The sequence below is a fragment of the Perissodus microlepis genome, chromosome 11, assembly GCF_051167445.1.
Source record: "Perissodus microlepis isolate ML-2025 ecotype Zambia chromosome 11, ASM5116744v1, whole genome shotgun sequence".
Lineage (NCBI taxonomy): Eukaryota > Metazoa > Chordata > Actinopteri > Cichliformes > Cichlidae > Perissodus > Perissodus microlepis.
The window spans coordinates 12,066,439-12,085,098 of NC_140471.1; the positions used below are offsets into that span (position 1 = coordinate 12,066,439).

Below are 18,660 nucleotides of genomic sequence, written 5' to 3' on the forward strand. Positions count from 1 at the left end.
TGAAGTGCCAGCCCAGGTCTGTTTCATTTCATTTGCACTGTAATGAGTCTTGTTACTGCTGTAAGCAGGGAGTTAAAAGTTAAGCCACATAAAGGGAGGAATGCAGGTAAGAAGGGAGGGGAAGGTGAACACAAAAGAAGGAAAAACGGACAAGCCTCCGAACGTTCACCTAAAAACTTGCGAACATTTTGGAACGAGAGGAGCAATAAAGAGAAACTTTTTTTGGGGGGGGGTTGTTGTCTTTGTCCTCTTCACTGCGCCGCACTCTTTCCAAACGTGCCCCCTCTTGCATCGAGCTCTGAAAAGAAACTTAAGCACAGATCGTCAAGAGGTCTGAAAAAGTTGGCTGTGTTTGTGCATGACTGTGCGTATGTGTGTCTACTTGAGTGCCTCGGAGGGAGCGTGTGTGTGTTGTGTGCGCGCCTAGGTCTGTGTGGGAATGATTACATCAGCCTGCTGCAGCTTTATGATTGGTTAGTGAGCGTGTGGTTTGATTCAGTGTGCCTCAGAGCCCATGGCTGAGGCTGTAACCCTTTGTGAGGGAGAGAGAGAGAGACAGAGCATAGTTGTCAGACTCAACCGGCACTGGAAGCACTCTACTGTACCTGCTGCCATCCGATCGCCGACTGCTTCAGTGTCTTCGTCCTGTGCGCTGTATACATACCGGCATTAGGTGACACAGACAGTTTGTTTTTTCCTTTTCTCTTTCTTTCTTTTTTTTTTTTTTTTTCCTTTTTTCTTTTTTGGAGACTGCAGCCCACAGACTTGAGGACTAGCCTCATGACAGGTAGCACAACTGTCAGCTGTTGGCATTCAAATTGGTACCTTTCTTTCTGGAGGACACAGGGCGACAGAACAGCGAGGTTTTCTGTCTTATTGACTATATTGGAGTGAGTGCGCTTATGTGAGTGTTTGGGGGAGCCGATTCATTCCGAAAATGCCTTCGTGTTCCCCGGACTGCTGCCTATTGCGGGCCGTGGAGGTAAGACCCCTCTTCCTGTGTCTCATTTCTCTTTTCGCCTCCCTCTCCTCTTTTTACAATTTAAGACATTTTCTTTTTGAAGTACTTTCACGTTAAACCTGAGACAGGAAATGTAATGTGTAAATACTGTTAAGGCTGAAGACATTTTTTTTTTTTTTTTTTTTTTCCCCTTTTCCAAGATGTGAGCAGAGCAAAAGGATCCAAATACGTCAGCACCCTTGAAAAGGGGTATATGCTCCATTGCGTTTCATCTTAAACATCTTTGATGGGCAGACTGCCTTAGGCCTGGCTTGTGCAAACTGTGATGCTATAAGCTGGGTATTTGCTCAGGAAGAGAACAGAATTTCTTTGTCATGATATTATGTGGGAGGCATGCATACATGTGAAAGCTTAGTAGGCTGGATTCCTGTGTAGGCTAAGGGCTGCATTTGTCTGTAGGTTAAGTAGGTTGCTCTAGTTTCTCTGGGGGCCATTAGAAATGTATCAAGTAAATGTTAACACATGTTGTCCTGTTTATTAAAAAAATGGCTCTGGGAACTTGGACTGTCAAAATCCCCTGGATTATGTGGTGGAATAAAAGGCTTATCCACAGTATAGATGTAGTGCTACTAATGCTAATATTAGATGCCTGGATAGTGATGGTAGGCTCTCACACAGATGGGATCTTAGAGGAAGGTTTTAGCTGTTCAGCACCTCATGCATTATTGCTATACAGCAATATATAGAAAGATCAGTGGAGTAGATGTGTTTACATTTTATGCAGAGGTGTAACAGCGCTCCAAATTTGTATTTGTCCTTTTTGATTCGTACAAAATAAAAACAAATTCCACCTCAACCATCTCCAAATATTACAACCTTCCCCAAACGAGCATGCTTTTAATAGCAACATGGGTTTTATTGATATTATTTATTTTTGAGCTAGCTACAGTACTCTTACCAACGTTCATGATGCTACTGTGTGAAATGCGTTATTAAAGAAAGTAAACAATTTAACAACAGTCAGTTCGAGTTAAGACAGTTTTGTTTATGAGGTTAAGCTGGAAAGCACAGTGTTCGTATTCCTCATCTTTTATATACTGTAACTTAAAACTTGCTTCTCTTTGAGCTGTGTTCAGTACGTACCCATTTGGACCGGCTTTGTGTTCACAAGAGCGGACACTTGTTATGCACTGCAGCGTATTTGCTTCTGTATTACATCGACAAGTTGCTATAAGAAAAGCTCATCTGTTATTTCTAACGCCACAATTACCGTATAGTTTTGAATGTCTGTTCTTTTCTATTGTGTGCCGTAATTACAAGGCTGTGTATGCTATAGTGCATAAGGTGCTATATGAGAAACCGTATTGCAGTGTTTGAGGAAAATTGCTGGCTTCACCCACCTATTAGACTCTAGTGTTCAAAAAAAGGATTTGTGTAAAAGTCACGATGGGTTTACTATAAAAGTTTCTTCTCACTTTTTTTTAGTATTTCGTTTGTCAGACTACCTTCATGTGATTTCTGTTCACTCAAACTGAAACCTTGGATTTCTCGTCACAGATTGTGAAGATCTTCAGTGAAGACGGCATGGGTAAAGTTGTGGAGATCCCAGCCAACATGACAGCCAGGGACCTGTGCCAGCTCCTGGTTTATAAAAGCCATTGTGTGGATGACAACAGTTGGGCACTTGTTGAACACCACCCACTGCTAGGGCTAGGTAAGGAACAGAGCTGTAGAAGCCTGAAAACATTCTCAGTCTCATACACAGACACACATACCCGTGAGCACACATGAACAGGCACATTTTCCCACACAGAAACCCATGGGCTCATGGGTGGGCTCAGACTTGCAATTCAATCACTGAGTTACAGGTGCATTGATATTTATGCATGCATGCCCGTATACTTGGCTGGACAGTTGAGGCGCTGATTCTTACCCAGGCGTGTATTCAAGCATGAGTGCATGCTAGAAAGCATATGCATGCACGAAGCCAAAAATTCCATTGATCTTATCCAGTATCACGCAGTGGCTGTGTGGAAAGTTGTAGTAGCCGATAGGAAGTTTATTTTAGTACTGACAGGTTAATTATTTTCACATTCGATAGAGAAGAGACAAAAGATTATTCGGGGAAGAAATATCTAAAAGAAAGCTCAAAACCGAGCAGTTAAATGAGAGCAAAAAACAGTCTAATCTCCATGTGTGCACGATTACATTAAAATCAATATCTTGAGGCTCTTTTAGTATGCTTTTGATTGTTGTTTAATTTTTGAGAAAGTAGTTCCAGTGCAGAGTAATTATATTGGACGTCCTGATATTTTTAACTCTGGCAGACTGATTTAAGATCAAATAAAAACAAAACAAAACAATCATAGTGGGAATGGGCAAAGAATCCAGGACACTTCCACCCCTCATTATGAGCCCTGATCTATTTGTTGGGAAATATTTTGACCTAAAATGTGATGTCAGTTGATACGGTTTGAGAGAAGGTAGTGGTTGGTGGTTATGTGTTAGCAGATGCAGTTGTTTAAAGCTTTTTTTACTGGACCTGCTATTCTAACTGATGGAGAGGTGAAGCCGATGAGTGCACCAGATGCTGACCTGATGGGGATGATTTTGCTGCTCATTAGTAGGGACATGTGTGGTGTGTTATACTATATGTTCTTCTTGGATTTAGAGGTAAACACTGCTGAAGGTATTTAAAAAGGTGGGAAGAAGGTAACGCAGTGTGGCCAACTTGGCTTAACATTTACCCCGATTTGCTAAAAAGTATAAGAATGTGACATTTAGTTTCGAATACTACCAAACTACTAATGTAGCATTATAAAGACACAGCTCTATTTTAACTTGGTGCTGCATTAAGAAGGCCGCAGAGGTTTACATTTATGTCCGGGTGATTTTTGTGCTACACTCAGCAGTATAAGAGGGGCTTTGGAAGGTTGTGGCCAGCTGACTGTTGAAGAAAAAAGGAAAGAAACCCCTGAGGAGGGGGCAATTATAAAGCACTTATGAGAGACAAGTTGAGCCTGTGCTCTCTGCTCATGTCTGCACAGTTGAACAGATGTGGGAGAGAAGGGGGTGTAATTTTATATAGAGCTGCATGTCTGCTAGTGAAGTGCACAGTAGACAGAAACACGGTTTAACACACACAAAAAAAGACATTTAATTTATGAACCAGTAACTTGTGTCAGTATATTTGTGTAGTTTTATTTTTTTTTGTGCTAGCTGTTAATGTTGTCAGGTGATGAAACTTGCAGAGAATAGATTGTATTATTCCAAGTAAAGGTCCCAAAGCTCTAACCTTACATTTCACCATCTATCATGATCTGCTTACATTTCTCATCACTCCTGCCAGCACCTTGCTGCCAAATACAGTTAAGCTGGCTTATTGTGAGTGACATCATTTTTGGCTGGGAGCCCTTTATTCTGTTCTGGCGCACCTGTACTGCAACGCTATTCTTTTCAGGTCTGGAATTGCTACTTATCATCTCCAGTGTTTAGACGTTTCAGTAAGTGAGACGTCAGCGTGCTGTTTGTTAAAGCTGAAATGTTATACTTGCTTCACTCCATTTGTATATGTGTTCTTAAAAAAAAAAAACAAAGTAAGCTCAGTGTATGCATCACAACACATTTGCTGACACATTTCCATATATGTGGCTCTCATCAGTATTTTTGAGTAGCTAACAGATGTGCTTAATTGCTTGTCACAGGCCATAATTACATTTGTTTACTTTATTCTCCCTCAAGTATTGATTTTGGGGGGTTTTTAATAGCCATGTGGCCATAAAAAAACAAATTACATTTGTGATAAATGCAGTTAAGTATTTGATGGAATGTTTTAATATCCAAAACTTGGTTTGGTAGCTGTTTGCTGATATTTAATTGCGTGAGAGGTGCCGGCCACTGTAATATGTGCATTAAATATTTCCTTCATATAGTGAAATTGAATTGTAGCAGTATGTGAGACTCCTGCCTCCATTTGCGTGCGCACCCCCGCTTTATATCGGGTCTGCACACACGGCATGTGATCCTGAATGTGTGCACATGCAGTTGGATGGTAGACGAGAATAGAGATTTCCGAGAGTCTAGAACAATACGGTGCCTATTCCTGCTGCCCACTCTCGCTGTGCTGCTGAATGGCCCTTTGAGATAAGTAACACTGACCTCTGCTAGTGGGTTTGCAAAGGTTAACAACTATCAGGCGGGGAGGTAGGGCTGCCAGGGTGAGTCACGGTCACGAACATGAGTGACTCATGAGACAGGCAACAGGATTAAACGGAAAGAGAAAGATGAGTCGTGACAGAGTGGAGATTGTGGCCGCGGGGGTAAAGAGGAGGGGGCTCACAGAATGAGATAATAATGTGAGATGAGTTTACTGAAAAATTTCTCTCGAGTATTCCTTTTTTTACATGAAAGAGTTGTGTCTGATCTGGTGTCTAATGGTCCTCAAAAAGTTTGGTAAGTCCCACTATTTAATTAGATGCACTTGAAAAGGCAGGATGTCTTTAATTTAAGACATGACAGGACTCGGAGGCTGTAACCGTGTGACTCATGTTCCAGTCCAATGTGTCACAATCAGAAACTCTAAATCAGCAGGACCTCTGACTCCACATTCCTTCAAGGACACTTTTAGTTGATTCACAGATTTAACCATTTATTTAGTAGCACTGAGAGGCACTGGTTTCATCTGGATTAATGAGCACAAACCAATAAAGCATATCTGTAGTTTAGTGATCTATATGGATATATACTACATAGGGAATATCTAAACATACATATGCCAGGAATATAAAGTATTTGTATATCCCATATAGATGTTGGCACTCAGTGCCCTAAGCAATGTTTATGCAAAGTTTAATCAAGATTGGTCCACTCGTCAGCGACAGAGATGGGGAACATACGGACATATGTACATTACAATTATTATAATGACATCCTGTCCTTTTTTTTTTATCTTGGGAAAAGATGAGATGACATCATACTGCTTCTATGTTTTGTTTTTGTTTTTTTAAATTTAGACCAAATGACTGCGATTGATTCCTTTCTGGCTCTACTGTGTAGTAGTAGTAAACACGGTTACTTCTAATTGTAAAAGATTCCTGGTTTGAGCGAGGAAGGAGACACAAACTCACAAGCTAGCTAGTGTACTCCTCATGCCGGTGCCAAGCCTGTACAAATGGGAGGGTTTCATTAGGAAGGGCATCCGGCGTAAAATCTGTGCCAAATTAAACATCCACTGTGGCAATCTCCTGGGAAATAAGGGAGCAGCCGAAAGTACCCCACTGAGTTTTTTTGTTTTGTTTTTTTCTCCCCCGTTTAAGTTTAATTTCTGGTTTACAAGAAATGTTGATGACTAATATTTCTCTTGTTTAATTATTTAAGTTTGGTGGGAGGGTGTGTGTGTGTTTGTGAGATGTTGAAGATGTTTTCGGCCAAGCTTGTGAAATTAGCTTGACTTTTCCCGTCTCCTCTCAGAGCGCTGTCTAGAAGACCATGAGCTGGTGGTTCAGGTCCAGGCCTCCATGAACAGCGACGGTAGATTCCTCTTCAGGAAGAACTATGCCAAATATGAATTCTTCAGAAACCCCCTGGTAATTATTTTTCCTGAGACACTTCTTTACTTGCCATGTCATTCGTGACGGCATCTTGTTGAGATACAGAGCGTGTAAAAACAACAAATTTGGGCCAACTCAACCTTGCAGATTATTTCATAATTACAGCAGACTGCAATAATGAAAGTAGTCACCTGTGCTTCTGTCACAAAATCTGACCCTATAATTATCGTCACAGTATCTGTTATTCTGCCTCTCTCTCTCTCCACACCTCCTTCTTTGAACAGACGTTTTTCCCAGAGCACATGGTCGCGTGGTGCCAGGAAACTAATCATGCAATTCTACCATCTCAGCTCCTTCAGGTACGTACAGCTCACACACGCTGCAGTCTCGCTGCTCTTCTTAACACGCAAACAGTTTCGTTTTCAGAGTCAGCGCCTGCTACATACATACTGTACAATCAAGCTGGCATACCTCACCTCTGACCCTTAGACAGTGTGTCTCGTCAGAGCCTGCAGTAATAACTAGTGTTGATCCCCTGTTGACACGACTGTCTCGGCGCACACACCACAGGCCCGGCTCTTGTGATGGATGGAATTAAGCCATCAGAAATAGAACGCAGAGTTTCGGATCTACCCTTGTGCTGTTGGGATTTTTTTTTTTTTTTTTTTTTTTATTGATGGAAATACGAGCAAAACACAGCTGAATTAAATTTTTTAACCGTGTCTTTTAAAATGTACAGACAGCAGAATGAATGATGGGGCCAAAAATAAAATATCTTCTAAAACATTTACCCCCTTTTTAATGTTGTGGGAGGTTTGGGATGGGGGCAGGTTGTGGACTGGAGGATTATGATGGTAATTCGGTGAGCCGCTTTTGTGAAGGAGGCTGGTCGGATTTCTAATATATTAAGATATTAAGGTTTACTGAAGTTTTTTTTAGTGGACTTTCGCTAATGTAGTTACAAATATGTGCTGTCATTTTAATTTGCAATGGGTGTGTCCAGTGACTTGAATTGGCTTCTGCTTGGTGGACAAAATTGTGCCTGTCAGTATCATCATATTCAGAGCTTCAGATCCAACTCGCAGCTGTACGTGTTAGGAAATTATTCATGTTTTATCACAGATGTTGTAAATGGTTGTCAGAAAAGCTGGCTGTCGATACATGTTAGATGTTGAATGATCCTTTCTCCAGACTTCTCATCCTTTAGGAAATCTCTAAGGACTTAGACAGGTTGGGCCGAGGCAGGTTTATATTCGTGGGATTTCCTGTGTATAATTCTCCAAATATCTTTATGTTCATACATCCATCTTCTGAGTGTGCTCTCTGCAATAGTAAATCCTAACAATTCGCGTAGTTCCAAAGTGGAAAATTTTCAAATGGTGACCTTTTGGTTAGAATGACTCGGGCCTCGAGCCATGTGTTCTGTTTTGGGGTTCTAGGTAATTACACTCAGTTTGTTTTTATGAGCCAAGTTGGAATCTGCACCTACCTGTTGTATGTTTTCTCAGTACTGTTTCCACATGTGTGTCACATGTGTACTTTTTGGCTTCTCACTAATACTCCCAGTATACTCTTTACAAATATCAAAAAAGAGAAAATGTCTGGTAGGAGATTTTATTTTAAATATCTTAATGGGATTGGCTGGCGTTCTCCTGCATCATGTAATGGAGCTGTCAGAGTTAAAATCACAAGTGGAATCCATCACTGCAAGGTAGCCACTCACAGAAAGCTTTTAAGTCCTCCGGCTGATCATATAGAAGTTATGCGCACTTATCCTCTGCATAGAGGAGTTAATAACTGGATCGGAATGAGGTGAGCTGGAGTTGTCAGGAATTTCCAGAGCCGGAATTCTTCCAAACACAAGATCTTTGCACTCAATTAGAGTCCTGTGTAAACTAAGGCGCTCTCTAACCCTGAGCTCCTCCAGGTGTTTGCAATATTTGGCATTATGCAAGATGCATGTGAGTAAGTTACTGAAGCGAACGGCCTCCAAGGGACAGCTCTTTGTATTAACGTTCTGTGTGAATGTGCAGATTTTGGATAATGTTCATGCACGAAGCCTAATGTCAAATTGTTTCCAAAACACTGGGAAACACATGCTTTAAATATTCAAAAGTACTGTGGAACAGTTTGCCTTTACCCGCAAGCCACAGATTCCAGATCAGCTTCAGTAACTTGACTTGCAGTTCTCGGTGAAATGCTTTCCTAAAACATGGAAACCACAAACACCCAATTCTTCAAACACCTATAAGACAAGTTAGGCTTGTAGAAATGCACGATTTTCATTTTAAAGCCACAAAACACAGCAGGACACAGTTTTAATGGAGTTTTTCTTTTGAGTTTAACAAACATATCTTTTCCAAGCAGTATTAGTAAATTATGCATATACTGTTCTCTTATTTTTTGTAATTAAATGTACAAATGTCACTATCAGGATTGTGACAGCCTTTGAGTTTTCACACATTGTCACAATGAGCCTCCTGTCTTTGATGCCCCTACAGATGGTGCCAGTTTTCTGCCTGTGGTAGTGACAGGGGGTTCAAAGGCTTCAGATGTAATTTGGCTTCTTTTTACAAAAGAAATGACAGAGAGAATAAATTGTTAATTATTTGCATTTTCCCGCTCCCTGTTTTAGAACTTCCTAGCCACCAACAGCTGTCCAGAAATCCAGGGACATCTGTACATGAAGGAGGTGGGAAGGAAATCGTGGAAGAAGGTTTACATGTTTCTGCGGCGCTCAGGGCTCTACTGTTCTACAAAAGGAACCTCAAAGGTAACGGCGGCTCGCTCCATTCATCTCAGACGCAAAATACAGTCCACCTTAAATGTAATCTCCTTGAACGAAACTCCGTATTATTGACGGCCGAGTTGCACACGCCTCTGTCTGTTCGTGTGCCTCCGGGCTGTCTCCTCTGTGATATTTTGATTTATTAATTTCTGTCTCCAGGAGCCCAGACATCTACAGTTACTAGCAGACCTCGAGGACAGCAACATCTTCACTGTCATCACAGGCAAGAAGCAGCACGGCGCACCCACAGACTACGGGTTCTGCATCAAGGTGAGACGCAAGTGAGATGAAACAGATTTTATCTAATTATGAAATAGTGGAATGATGGAATATTATGAGCTGAGTATGATTGATATCCTGTGCCGTTTCTTGTCTCAGTAGCACTGGTTTATCAGCCCAGTAACTTTTTTCCTCCCTGTGATTTATGAGTTATAAACTCAGATGAACTGTCTTTGGTTTTGTTGTTCATATCATCTTTCTCTCTCCAATGAATAATAATGGTGATAGAAGTGGTGTCAAGAATAAGAGTTTGATGCAGTGAGCGTCGTCTCTGTTCTGATTGTGTAAATTGTTCATTGGCAGCCTAATAAAAGCAGAGGGGATATGAAGGAGCTGAGAATGCTGTGTGCAGAGGACGAACAGAGCAGAAGCTGTTGGATGACTGCTTTTCGAATCTTTAAGGTAATTCTGCACTGCCTACATCACAGTACAGCCAACATGACTTCTACCATCAAACCTTTTAATTGTTTGTAATGCAAGTAATTTGATGGCCTTTATTCACTACTCTGTTCCTTTTCCTTTGCAGTATGGGATCGTATTGTACCAGAATTACAAGATTCCTCAACAAAGGAAAACTTTACTTTCACACTTTTCAGCTCCTGTGGTAAGTTTACTGGAGTGATTGTGCATGTAAGGATATAGTCTGACTTAGTTTAGGCAAATGATCTGCCTTCCTATGTAGTCTGACTGCACTCTTGTATTTTGACTGTCATGCGTCTTTGTCTCCCTCTAGAGGAGCGTATCAGAGAACTCCCTCGTGGCAATGGATTTCTCAGGGAGGATAGGCAGAGTGATTGACAACCCGGTCGAAGCTCAGAGTGCTGCCATGGAGGAGGGGCACGCGTGGCGGGTGAGAGATGCTCGGCTTTTTGTTACCTGTTAGGTTTTGTTTTTTTTTTTTGTTTTTTTAGGATCCTTGCAGCTCTGTTTATGTTTGCTCCGATAATTATAGAGAGCTAGTTGGAAAAGATGAATTCATTTAATTTATAAATGTACAAGGTGACTTTTAAGTACATGATTTAGGCTGTCTGAAATTCCATTTTCTGTCCAGTTGTAAACGAGACAATGATCAGGTTCCACAGTCTTAAAATTAGACCATGCATTCACCACATTTGATCTGAACTTTCCTTAGCCTGTTTAATGTTTTAGTGATTGTTTTTCACTTAAAGTTATCAGGATTATGTTAAGAACCTACAAATTGCTGCTGTTTACTGTCGCTCAAACAGACCATGAACTAAACCACATTGTTTTGTCTGTGTGTGGCATCTTTCTCAGAAGAGGACTCAACGAATGAACATACTGGGGTCCCACAGTCCATTACACCACTCCTCACTAAGCTCAGGTAAATGCAAAACAGGAAAAAAAACTTGCAACTGATCCCTAACTTTGCATATTCTTTCTATGTATATAACATTATTTTATAAAAATGTACTTAAAAAAAATAAATGTTATTCTTTGCAGTCATCCACATAGCTCAGCTCTGGTTCCATGGCAGGATAACCAGAGAAGAGTCCCACCGCATTATCCACCAGCAGGGACAAGTAGATGGGTAAGTAAGCTGGCAAAGCTTTTTTCTTTATATATTTTTACACTTATTTATTTATATATCTGTGTGTCTATATACATATAGAATCTGTAACACTAAGTGAAGGCTTTTACAACATTTCGTCTCCTTTTTTGTTGCACAGGTTGTTTCTGCTGAGAGTCAGTCAGAGTAATCCCAAGGCGTTTGTGCTCACATTGTGCCATCACCAGAAAATCAAGCATTTCCAGATCCTACCGGTAAGACTCTCGTTTACTTGTTACATGTCTCGTGCGTGTTTGTATATTGTTGCACCTGGTGGCTTTACTTTACTGCATTTAAGTGCTTGCCAAATCTATTAGACCACAATTAAAGTAAGTAATCACAAGTGTTTTAGAACTCTGTCAAAAATTAATCAAGTAGAATTCCTGTTCAGGAATGTAAGTAATTAACTAATTTTTTCCCCTTAAGATGCCAAATTAAATGTGCTTTACTATTGTTTTCAACTTTTTTTAAATACAACATTAAATTGGGAAATTCATCGATAACAATTCATTGATAATTTTGATTAAAGAGGTTGCCCATACTGCTACTGTGTAGATTAACCATTACAGAAACGAAAATATTATTTTGATTATTACAAGCAGTTGTTGTTGTTTAGGGCAGCTGTTGCATAAAACTTACATTGGGTGTTGGTCTAATACATTTGTTAAATACTGCAACTTCCATGGTAGCTTAATCTGTTAACCCTGTAATGCCAAGTGTACCATATTTATGAGTGTTTGCGATCTTTAATCCACCAGTGTTTTTATTTATATTTTTATATTTTATATATATTTTTTTTATATATATATTTTTTATTTGTATGTATGGTATGTAGCCGCTGCACGGCGTCAACACGGTTATGGCGTCAACGTCATTTTAACGACATTAACGCTGACAGCACTAATATAAAAAGCTAAATTGCACAAATTCCAGCTGTGGCAAAATTAAAACACATATATGCAAATTGATATTTAAGTTTTTTAAATTTTTCATAAGGTTCAGTAATCACTCCACTTGATGATCCAGGCTCTTCAGGGTTAAAGCATTATTTCATAAGCTATGTTAAAAAATGCACCAATCAGGCATTTCAAATTATTTCATTGATCCATAAGAAGAAAGTCTGATGTTGTCTTTTTCACCTCTTCCCTCCCTCTGCCGTTCGCTCTCGCCTGTGCCGCCAGTGTGAAGAGGATGGCCAAGGCTTCTTCAGCCTTGATGACGGCGCCACCAAGTTCACCGACCTGATTCAGCTGGTAGAGTTCTACCAGCTCAACAGAGGAGTGCTGCCTTGCAAACTCAAACACCCGTGCACCGTCGTGGCCTTATGACACCTTCGGATCACATGACCCCGCCCCCAACACTTGACCTGACTCTGCCTAAAATGGAAAGAATCTCCCCGTTGATCGTTTCTTTTTGTTTTTATCTTTGTAAGAAGCTGGTGAATTGACTGACGTTGTTGTTGTTACACTTGTTTTTATATTGTTGTGAGTTCGCTGGAGACTGCTGATATATATATATATATTTTTTTTTTTTTTAATTTTTATTTTTTGGGGGGATTTTGTTTCATCTGCATGGAGGTTCGAGGAGTCTGATGCACAACTTGACTCCAGAGGCTCGCAGTTTTAAGAGAAGATGAAAGAAATGAACACTGCCAATTGTGTCGATGCTGTTGCAGAATCTTCCACATTATTCTTACCAGTAGTCACCAGAAAAGCGTGGGCCCTCGAGGTTTTACCACGCTGCTCAAATTTGGGCACCGTTCCCCTTCAACTGGACAATCAGCAGGAGAATTGAAGCTTTCATGCGGACCACTCTGCTCTTTAAGGACAAACGAGTCTCGCTCATTTTTATCACACGTCCTCAGAATGAATTAAGAGTTTGTCTCTTAGTTTTGTACTCGTTGAAGTGGGCATGGCATTGGATGGCGCATGATCTCTCAAGTGGCGCATTACTTAACTGTGAGGTGGTGCCATCGCCCTCTAGTGTCATAAGAATGCATGGACATTTTGAGGCACCAGGGTTTCTATTTTTTAATCCCATTGAATTTTGCAAAAATTAAAAGTTATTGAAAAAAAGCTTTTGGTATAAGTACAAAATCTTTTCCCACACACTCAGCTTCAGTTATTATCATTACTAAAGACAAAATCCACCTTTTTGCATCCTGGATTTTAACAGCTCTTGATTTTCACATAAGCTTTTTATCTATCCTACCTGCAATTCAGTTTTCCAAGATATTCCTAAAGCAACTTCCACAAAAACAAAACAAGTATAACTAGAAGAGTGAATTTTGGTCAAATTAAATTGAGGCCCAGTTGAAAAAAAACAAAACAAAATTACTACTGCAGCTGTATGCAGGACGGTATCAGTGCTTCATTTCTCTTTGCCACAGCACAGGGAAGGATAACCACTAGCATTTCCTCTAGAGGTAACTACCAACACATCAAAGGAAATGTGGTTCATTTTTAAAAAAATAAAACAAAAAATTCCCCCCAGAGATGCAGACGATCCTGTGGGGAGCCTCCGTCCCACAGTGACGCTCCTTTGCTCCATAAAGGAGCGTCACTGACCTCATAACTGCTGTAAAACAAACATGTGGCAATGAAAACCGTTTGGTGTGTTCTGACATTAATGGCAGACTCTGTGCATTACTTCTCACATAATGTTGCCTTTTTTTTTTTTTTTTCTTTCTACCTGGAACTACTTGTACCAAAACACACAGTCACACATACATTTACAGCCCACCTTTTTACCACCAGGAAAGACCTTTCACAAAAGTACACCATCAGGACATCCAACAGTGATACCTGTATCGCCGCCTTCTCGTTTTTCCTATCCCGGCCTTGTTACTCTTTCTTCAGCCTGCTCTTCGATAAAGTGAACATACTCAGTAAGCAGAGAGGGAAAACTGGAAATATTACTAAATATGTGTGTTTGAGTGACAACAATAGGAGCATCAGACTGAGAACAGCAGGTGTACGGCTCATACAGTTGGTCTGGAAGCAGTTGTGACTACCTTTTGTCCCGCACAAAACAATTTGAATAATAAAAATAAATAAATTTTTTGGCTGAAAACTTGTCCACGATGGAGCTCCTAGAATAACCTGTTTCAGTTTGGAGTCTCCATATAGATCAGCTTTCTCTTTGGATAGACTCGTACACTCCCGCTATAGATGACGCACAACAAGCATCTCAAAGATACACTGGGCGTAAATGTTGGAGGCTCTCGCTTTCCTCCACTTAAGTAGGTTCAGAATCAACAATCTCTGCGGAGTGTTTATTCTTTTCTACCATTTTTACATCAACAGCCATCTATTATTTGCCAGCAGGTTGTCTTAAGGTATTTTAGAAGTGAGATGCAGAATAGCAGCGCTATGTTGACACTCCGCGTGGTCACCATTATTTATGTAAGATGCAATGGCTTTTTTTTGTTTTTATTGTTGCAGCAAAATGTTTATTTATTTACCTGGATGTGACTGATTACTTGAAATTTTTAGATATCTTTTTCTCAGCGCTGTTCGGTACTTTTTGGTTTTTGTCATTACTTTAAATTCATTGTTCAGGGTGATTAATAGAATTGTAATGACATGACCTATATTGACTTTTTAGTTTTGATTATTCAGCAATGATTTGTTATCATCAGTCTTGTTATGAAGTCATGTTTAAAGCACACTGGCCTCCGTAGTGTTAACATTGTCATTCCAAATGATGGCATGCTGGAAAAATGAAAGAATGAAAGGTATCTGGGTTTCCCAAAGCATTGATCACTTTGAATTTTTTTTTTTTCTTTGACAGTTCTGATATTTATTCCAGATATCAAAATTTTCCAGAACACAAAACCTCTAAAGTTGGCTTTCTCGTGGTGTCCTTAAAAAAAATAACCATAGACATGAACTAAAGTAATAAATCCACAAATGTTTTGGGAAACTCGGTCAAGTAGAGGACAACATTGTCATTCTTCACCTTGTTAAAAAGGAGTTTTAGAAATTAAAGTAAAAATTTTAGATTGGATATAATAAACAATGTAACAATAATGGTATCCTTTTTAAGAATGAAAAAAGGACGATGCTGTTTTTAATCCTTGTATGAATGCGGGAGGAGTCTGTCACTGATGTTTTACTTGCAGAGATTTGGACGAATATGGATTATCACACTACAAAGTGTTTCACAGTTGCTGGAAGTCATCCTAAGCTGCTGAGTCCTTACCGTTAGTTTATTGTAATATGAAAATGTTAAGTACCCCCCAATGAGGCTTTGTTTTGATGTAGCAGATGTTACCATGTGAGGGACAGTACAGGGAGCTTTGTAAGTGTGGGTTTATATTTTGCATAAAAACGGTCAGGGTTGTACTAACACTAAATGCGAAACTCAGTTTAAATTGGGGAACACATGGAAGGTGGAGTAAGGATATTTGGTGATCTATGTTTTTGCCTAACTGAACTGAATATACCTGGGTTGCTCAGGGCGCACTTGAAGCATGTTAAAATTACTGATCTGTCAAAAGACGAGTACACAATGATGACAAACTTGGATATTGTAGTTTAATTAAGCTGAGACTTTTCTCCATTGCATGCACCACCCATTTGCTAGTTGTGATTACTTAAAGTATATATGGAGAAAATCAAACAGAACAAGCTATTTTTAAAGAACACGGTGTTTTTGGTTTTTTTCATTATTTGTTTATATTTTTTTCTGTTTGTTGTTAAAGGCCTGAAATACTGGTTTCCTGAGCTGATTCAAAGTCTCAGTTATAGGAATTTGGACACACACACCCCCCCCTCCCTCCCGCGCCGCCAAATACACACTCAAATTAGACAAGCATATATCACTCATGTTGGAGCATGTTGTTAGCTTTGGCAGTCAGGTAACTTGTACCCACAGATCGTGCCTCTGATACACCCCACCACCATTCCTGTGCACCAACTAGGTCTAAGATGTGGACCAATGGCAAAGCTACTGTCCATATACACTTGATGACTACATATAAAACACACTTACACTTACACACGCACACACACTCTGAATCTGGTATAAGCTGTTAGGTATGAATGCTTTTCTCTTCAGCTGCAGTTTTGGTGTGCTTCTGGAGCTCAGACATTTGGCCCTTATTCTGCAAAGGTGGCGTGATCTGTTCTGACTCTTGTGCATTTTCATAACATTGTCATAATGCAAGATAATGTGGCTGTACAAATGAGTAAAAGTAAAAATATATCTATAAAAATATAAACTTATGTATTTCAGGGAATGCAAAAAAGAAAACGGTAACTTATCTCTTTTTGTAAGAGAGAGCTTCTGTATTCATAATGTGCTTTGCTTCAATCTGTAAATAGTTTAATGGCTGATAAATCTTAATTGTAACCTTTTCAGGTATTTTTGTACAAATAAGGGACTGATATATTCTGTTTATTGTAATTAGAATAAAACATTAATACATTGATATAAAAAAAGACAGTGTTTGTCTTTATGCAGAGAAGCTTCCCTTTCATACGTCTTATTAAAAGTAGCATGTGAAGGTTTCTGTGAGGGACTAACACAGTGCATTAAATTGAATGTGAAAAACAAATTATAAAGCTATTCTATCTGCTACTTTGGGTAAATTGCAGATAATTGAGTCAAGTGCTGTATACACTAAATGGACACATCTACTAATAACTAATTTTGGGTGTTTCATTCAGTCCTTTTGCATAAAACAGAACAACCCATTCTTGGGGGCTTTAAGTATTCCCTCATTTTGGGTGTGGTCCTGTAGTAGGATGCTTCTGTTATAACAAATGTGTGAAATTTCTTCCAGGGCAAAAATTCACACAGACACATGCCAAAATCTTGTAGAAAGCCTTCCTGGAAACGTTAAAAATGTGATGTCATAAAACCTCGTGTAGCTGGCTTTCACCCATGAAGTGATGAAGTGTAATACTTGGTTATTCCAGAAGATGGTGCAATGCTACAGCCAGCTCAAGAGCTAGCAAATAAAGTGTCTCTGGAAGTATTTGATAGACTTAGGATTTAGTACATTAAAAATTCAGAATAAATCTTTGTGATATGTGGTTAGTGGCGCTAAGAAAAGTTGGTAGTTGCGGGGCTGTCATTAAAAGCATCGTGAAATTGCCCTTTGACACCATCTGTCACGCCCTTTGGATTGTGAGTCATGTGTTGAGGCTCAGTTTTGTTGTGGGCAAAGAAAAAGTTTAAAGATTAACATGTCTGCAGTTTCGCAGCCTGCAACCAAAGAAACTTTTATAACATCCGGATACAAGGTGAGTTGCCTATACTTTTGCTTAAAACTTTTTTGTGCACACTTTGCTGGAGAGAGTTTAATATTTGTGAGACTCTGAAAGAAATGGATTACTTTATGAACCAGTATTTGTTTTTCCATCTACCTTCTTAATATTACAGCTCTAAATAGACTTTAATATAGGAGGTGCTATGTCTGTGCATTGCGTGTTTCTGTGTATCAGTGTTGGGAAGGTTACTTTTAAAATGTATTCCACTACAGATTACAGAATACATGCCCCAAAATGTATTTTGTAACGTATTCCGTTACGTTACTCAATGAGACAGGAAATGAAACAGGAAAATACCGCCGTGTAATCCATTTATTTCAACAAAGTAACTGTATTCTAAATACCACCTTTTTAAACGGTAACTGTAACGGAATACAGTTACTCATATTTTGTATTTTAAATACTTAACGTGTATTCCGTTACTCCCCAACACTGCTCTGTATGTAGTTTGCTGAGATTGCCTTTAGGCTGTAGCTCAGGTGGCAGAGCAGGTCAGCCACTAATCAGAAGGTCGGTGGTTCGATCCAGGGCTGCCTCCTGGCTGCATGCCAAATATCCTTGGGCAAGATACTAACCCCATGTTTGCCTACTGGTGGTGGTCAGAGGGCCTGGTGGCGCCAGTGTCCGGCAGCCTCGCCTCTGTCAGTGTGCCCCAGGGCAGCTGTGGCTACAATGTAGCTTGCCATTGCCAGTGTGTGAATGACTGAATGTAGTGTAAAGCGCTTTGGGGTCCTTAGGGACTGAGTAAAGCGCTATACAAATGCAGGCCATTTACCATTTTTACCATTTAGATTGATTGCTTACCTAATATAAAAGTAAATAACATTCATTTAGACTGTGCGTTAACAAATATTAAAGAGGGGGGGAAAAAAATCAGTGTATTGACAAATGATGAATAAATAATGTAAAATAAGCATATTTTCTGTTACCTTACATGGTTGGATGACACCACCTGTCAAACTGTCTCTTTCACTGTCACAGGAAATGTAATCTTTTTCACTCACACACAGACACTCTGTGTTAAGTTCTTATAAGTTCAGCCCAGTGAAAGTGCATGAGCCATCTAGTGGGAAAGTCAAACATGCAGTGAACCTCAAACCTCAATGCTCAGAAAAAAAGTGACAAAAGGGGAAATCAAATAGGTTAGTACCTTGAATTCCAAAGTCACATTTAATGTTAATATAGTGCACATTCGTGGAAGCTGAAAGAACCCAGGTGGAGCCGTCCTCTTGATTTAC

The 18,660-nt window shown here is 39.7% G+C and overlaps 1 protein-coding gene across 3 annotated transcripts in view; it reads left to right on the top strand.

The window, feature by feature from the left end:
- grb10b (growth factor receptor-bound protein 10b) overlaps positions 1 to 14,968 on the top strand; it is a 64,001-nt gene extending 49,033 nt beyond the window's left edge. For 2 of the 3 annotated variants that reach the window (XM_084942785.1, XM_084942784.1), the window contains exons 6-17: positions 2,519 to 2,675; positions 6,431 to 6,546; positions 6,795 to 6,869; positions 9,146 to 9,283; positions 9,458 to 9,568; positions 9,881 to 9,979; positions 10,104 to 10,181; positions 10,311 to 10,427; positions 10,853 to 10,919; positions 11,039 to 11,126; positions 11,266 to 11,359; positions 12,326 to 14,968. In XM_084942785.1, coding sequence (XP_084798911.1) covers positions 2,519 to 2,675; positions 6,431 to 6,546; positions 6,795 to 6,869; positions 9,146 to 9,283; positions 9,458 to 9,568; positions 9,881 to 9,979; positions 10,104 to 10,181; positions 10,311 to 10,427; positions 10,853 to 10,919; positions 11,039 to 11,126; positions 11,266 to 11,359; positions 12,326 to 12,472 — 1,287 coding nt within the window. In that variant the 3' untranslated portion in view covers positions 12,473 to 14,968. The remainder of the gene's footprint in view (positions 1 to 2,518; positions 2,676 to 6,430; positions 6,547 to 6,794; positions 6,870 to 9,145; positions 9,284 to 9,457; positions 9,569 to 9,880; positions 9,980 to 10,103; positions 10,182 to 10,310; positions 10,428 to 10,852; positions 10,920 to 11,038; positions 11,127 to 11,265; positions 11,360 to 12,325) is intronic. The other variant, XM_084942786.1, reaches the window with a different exon arrangement.
- The last annotated feature ends 3,692 nt before the right edge of the window (positions 14,969 to 18,660 follow it).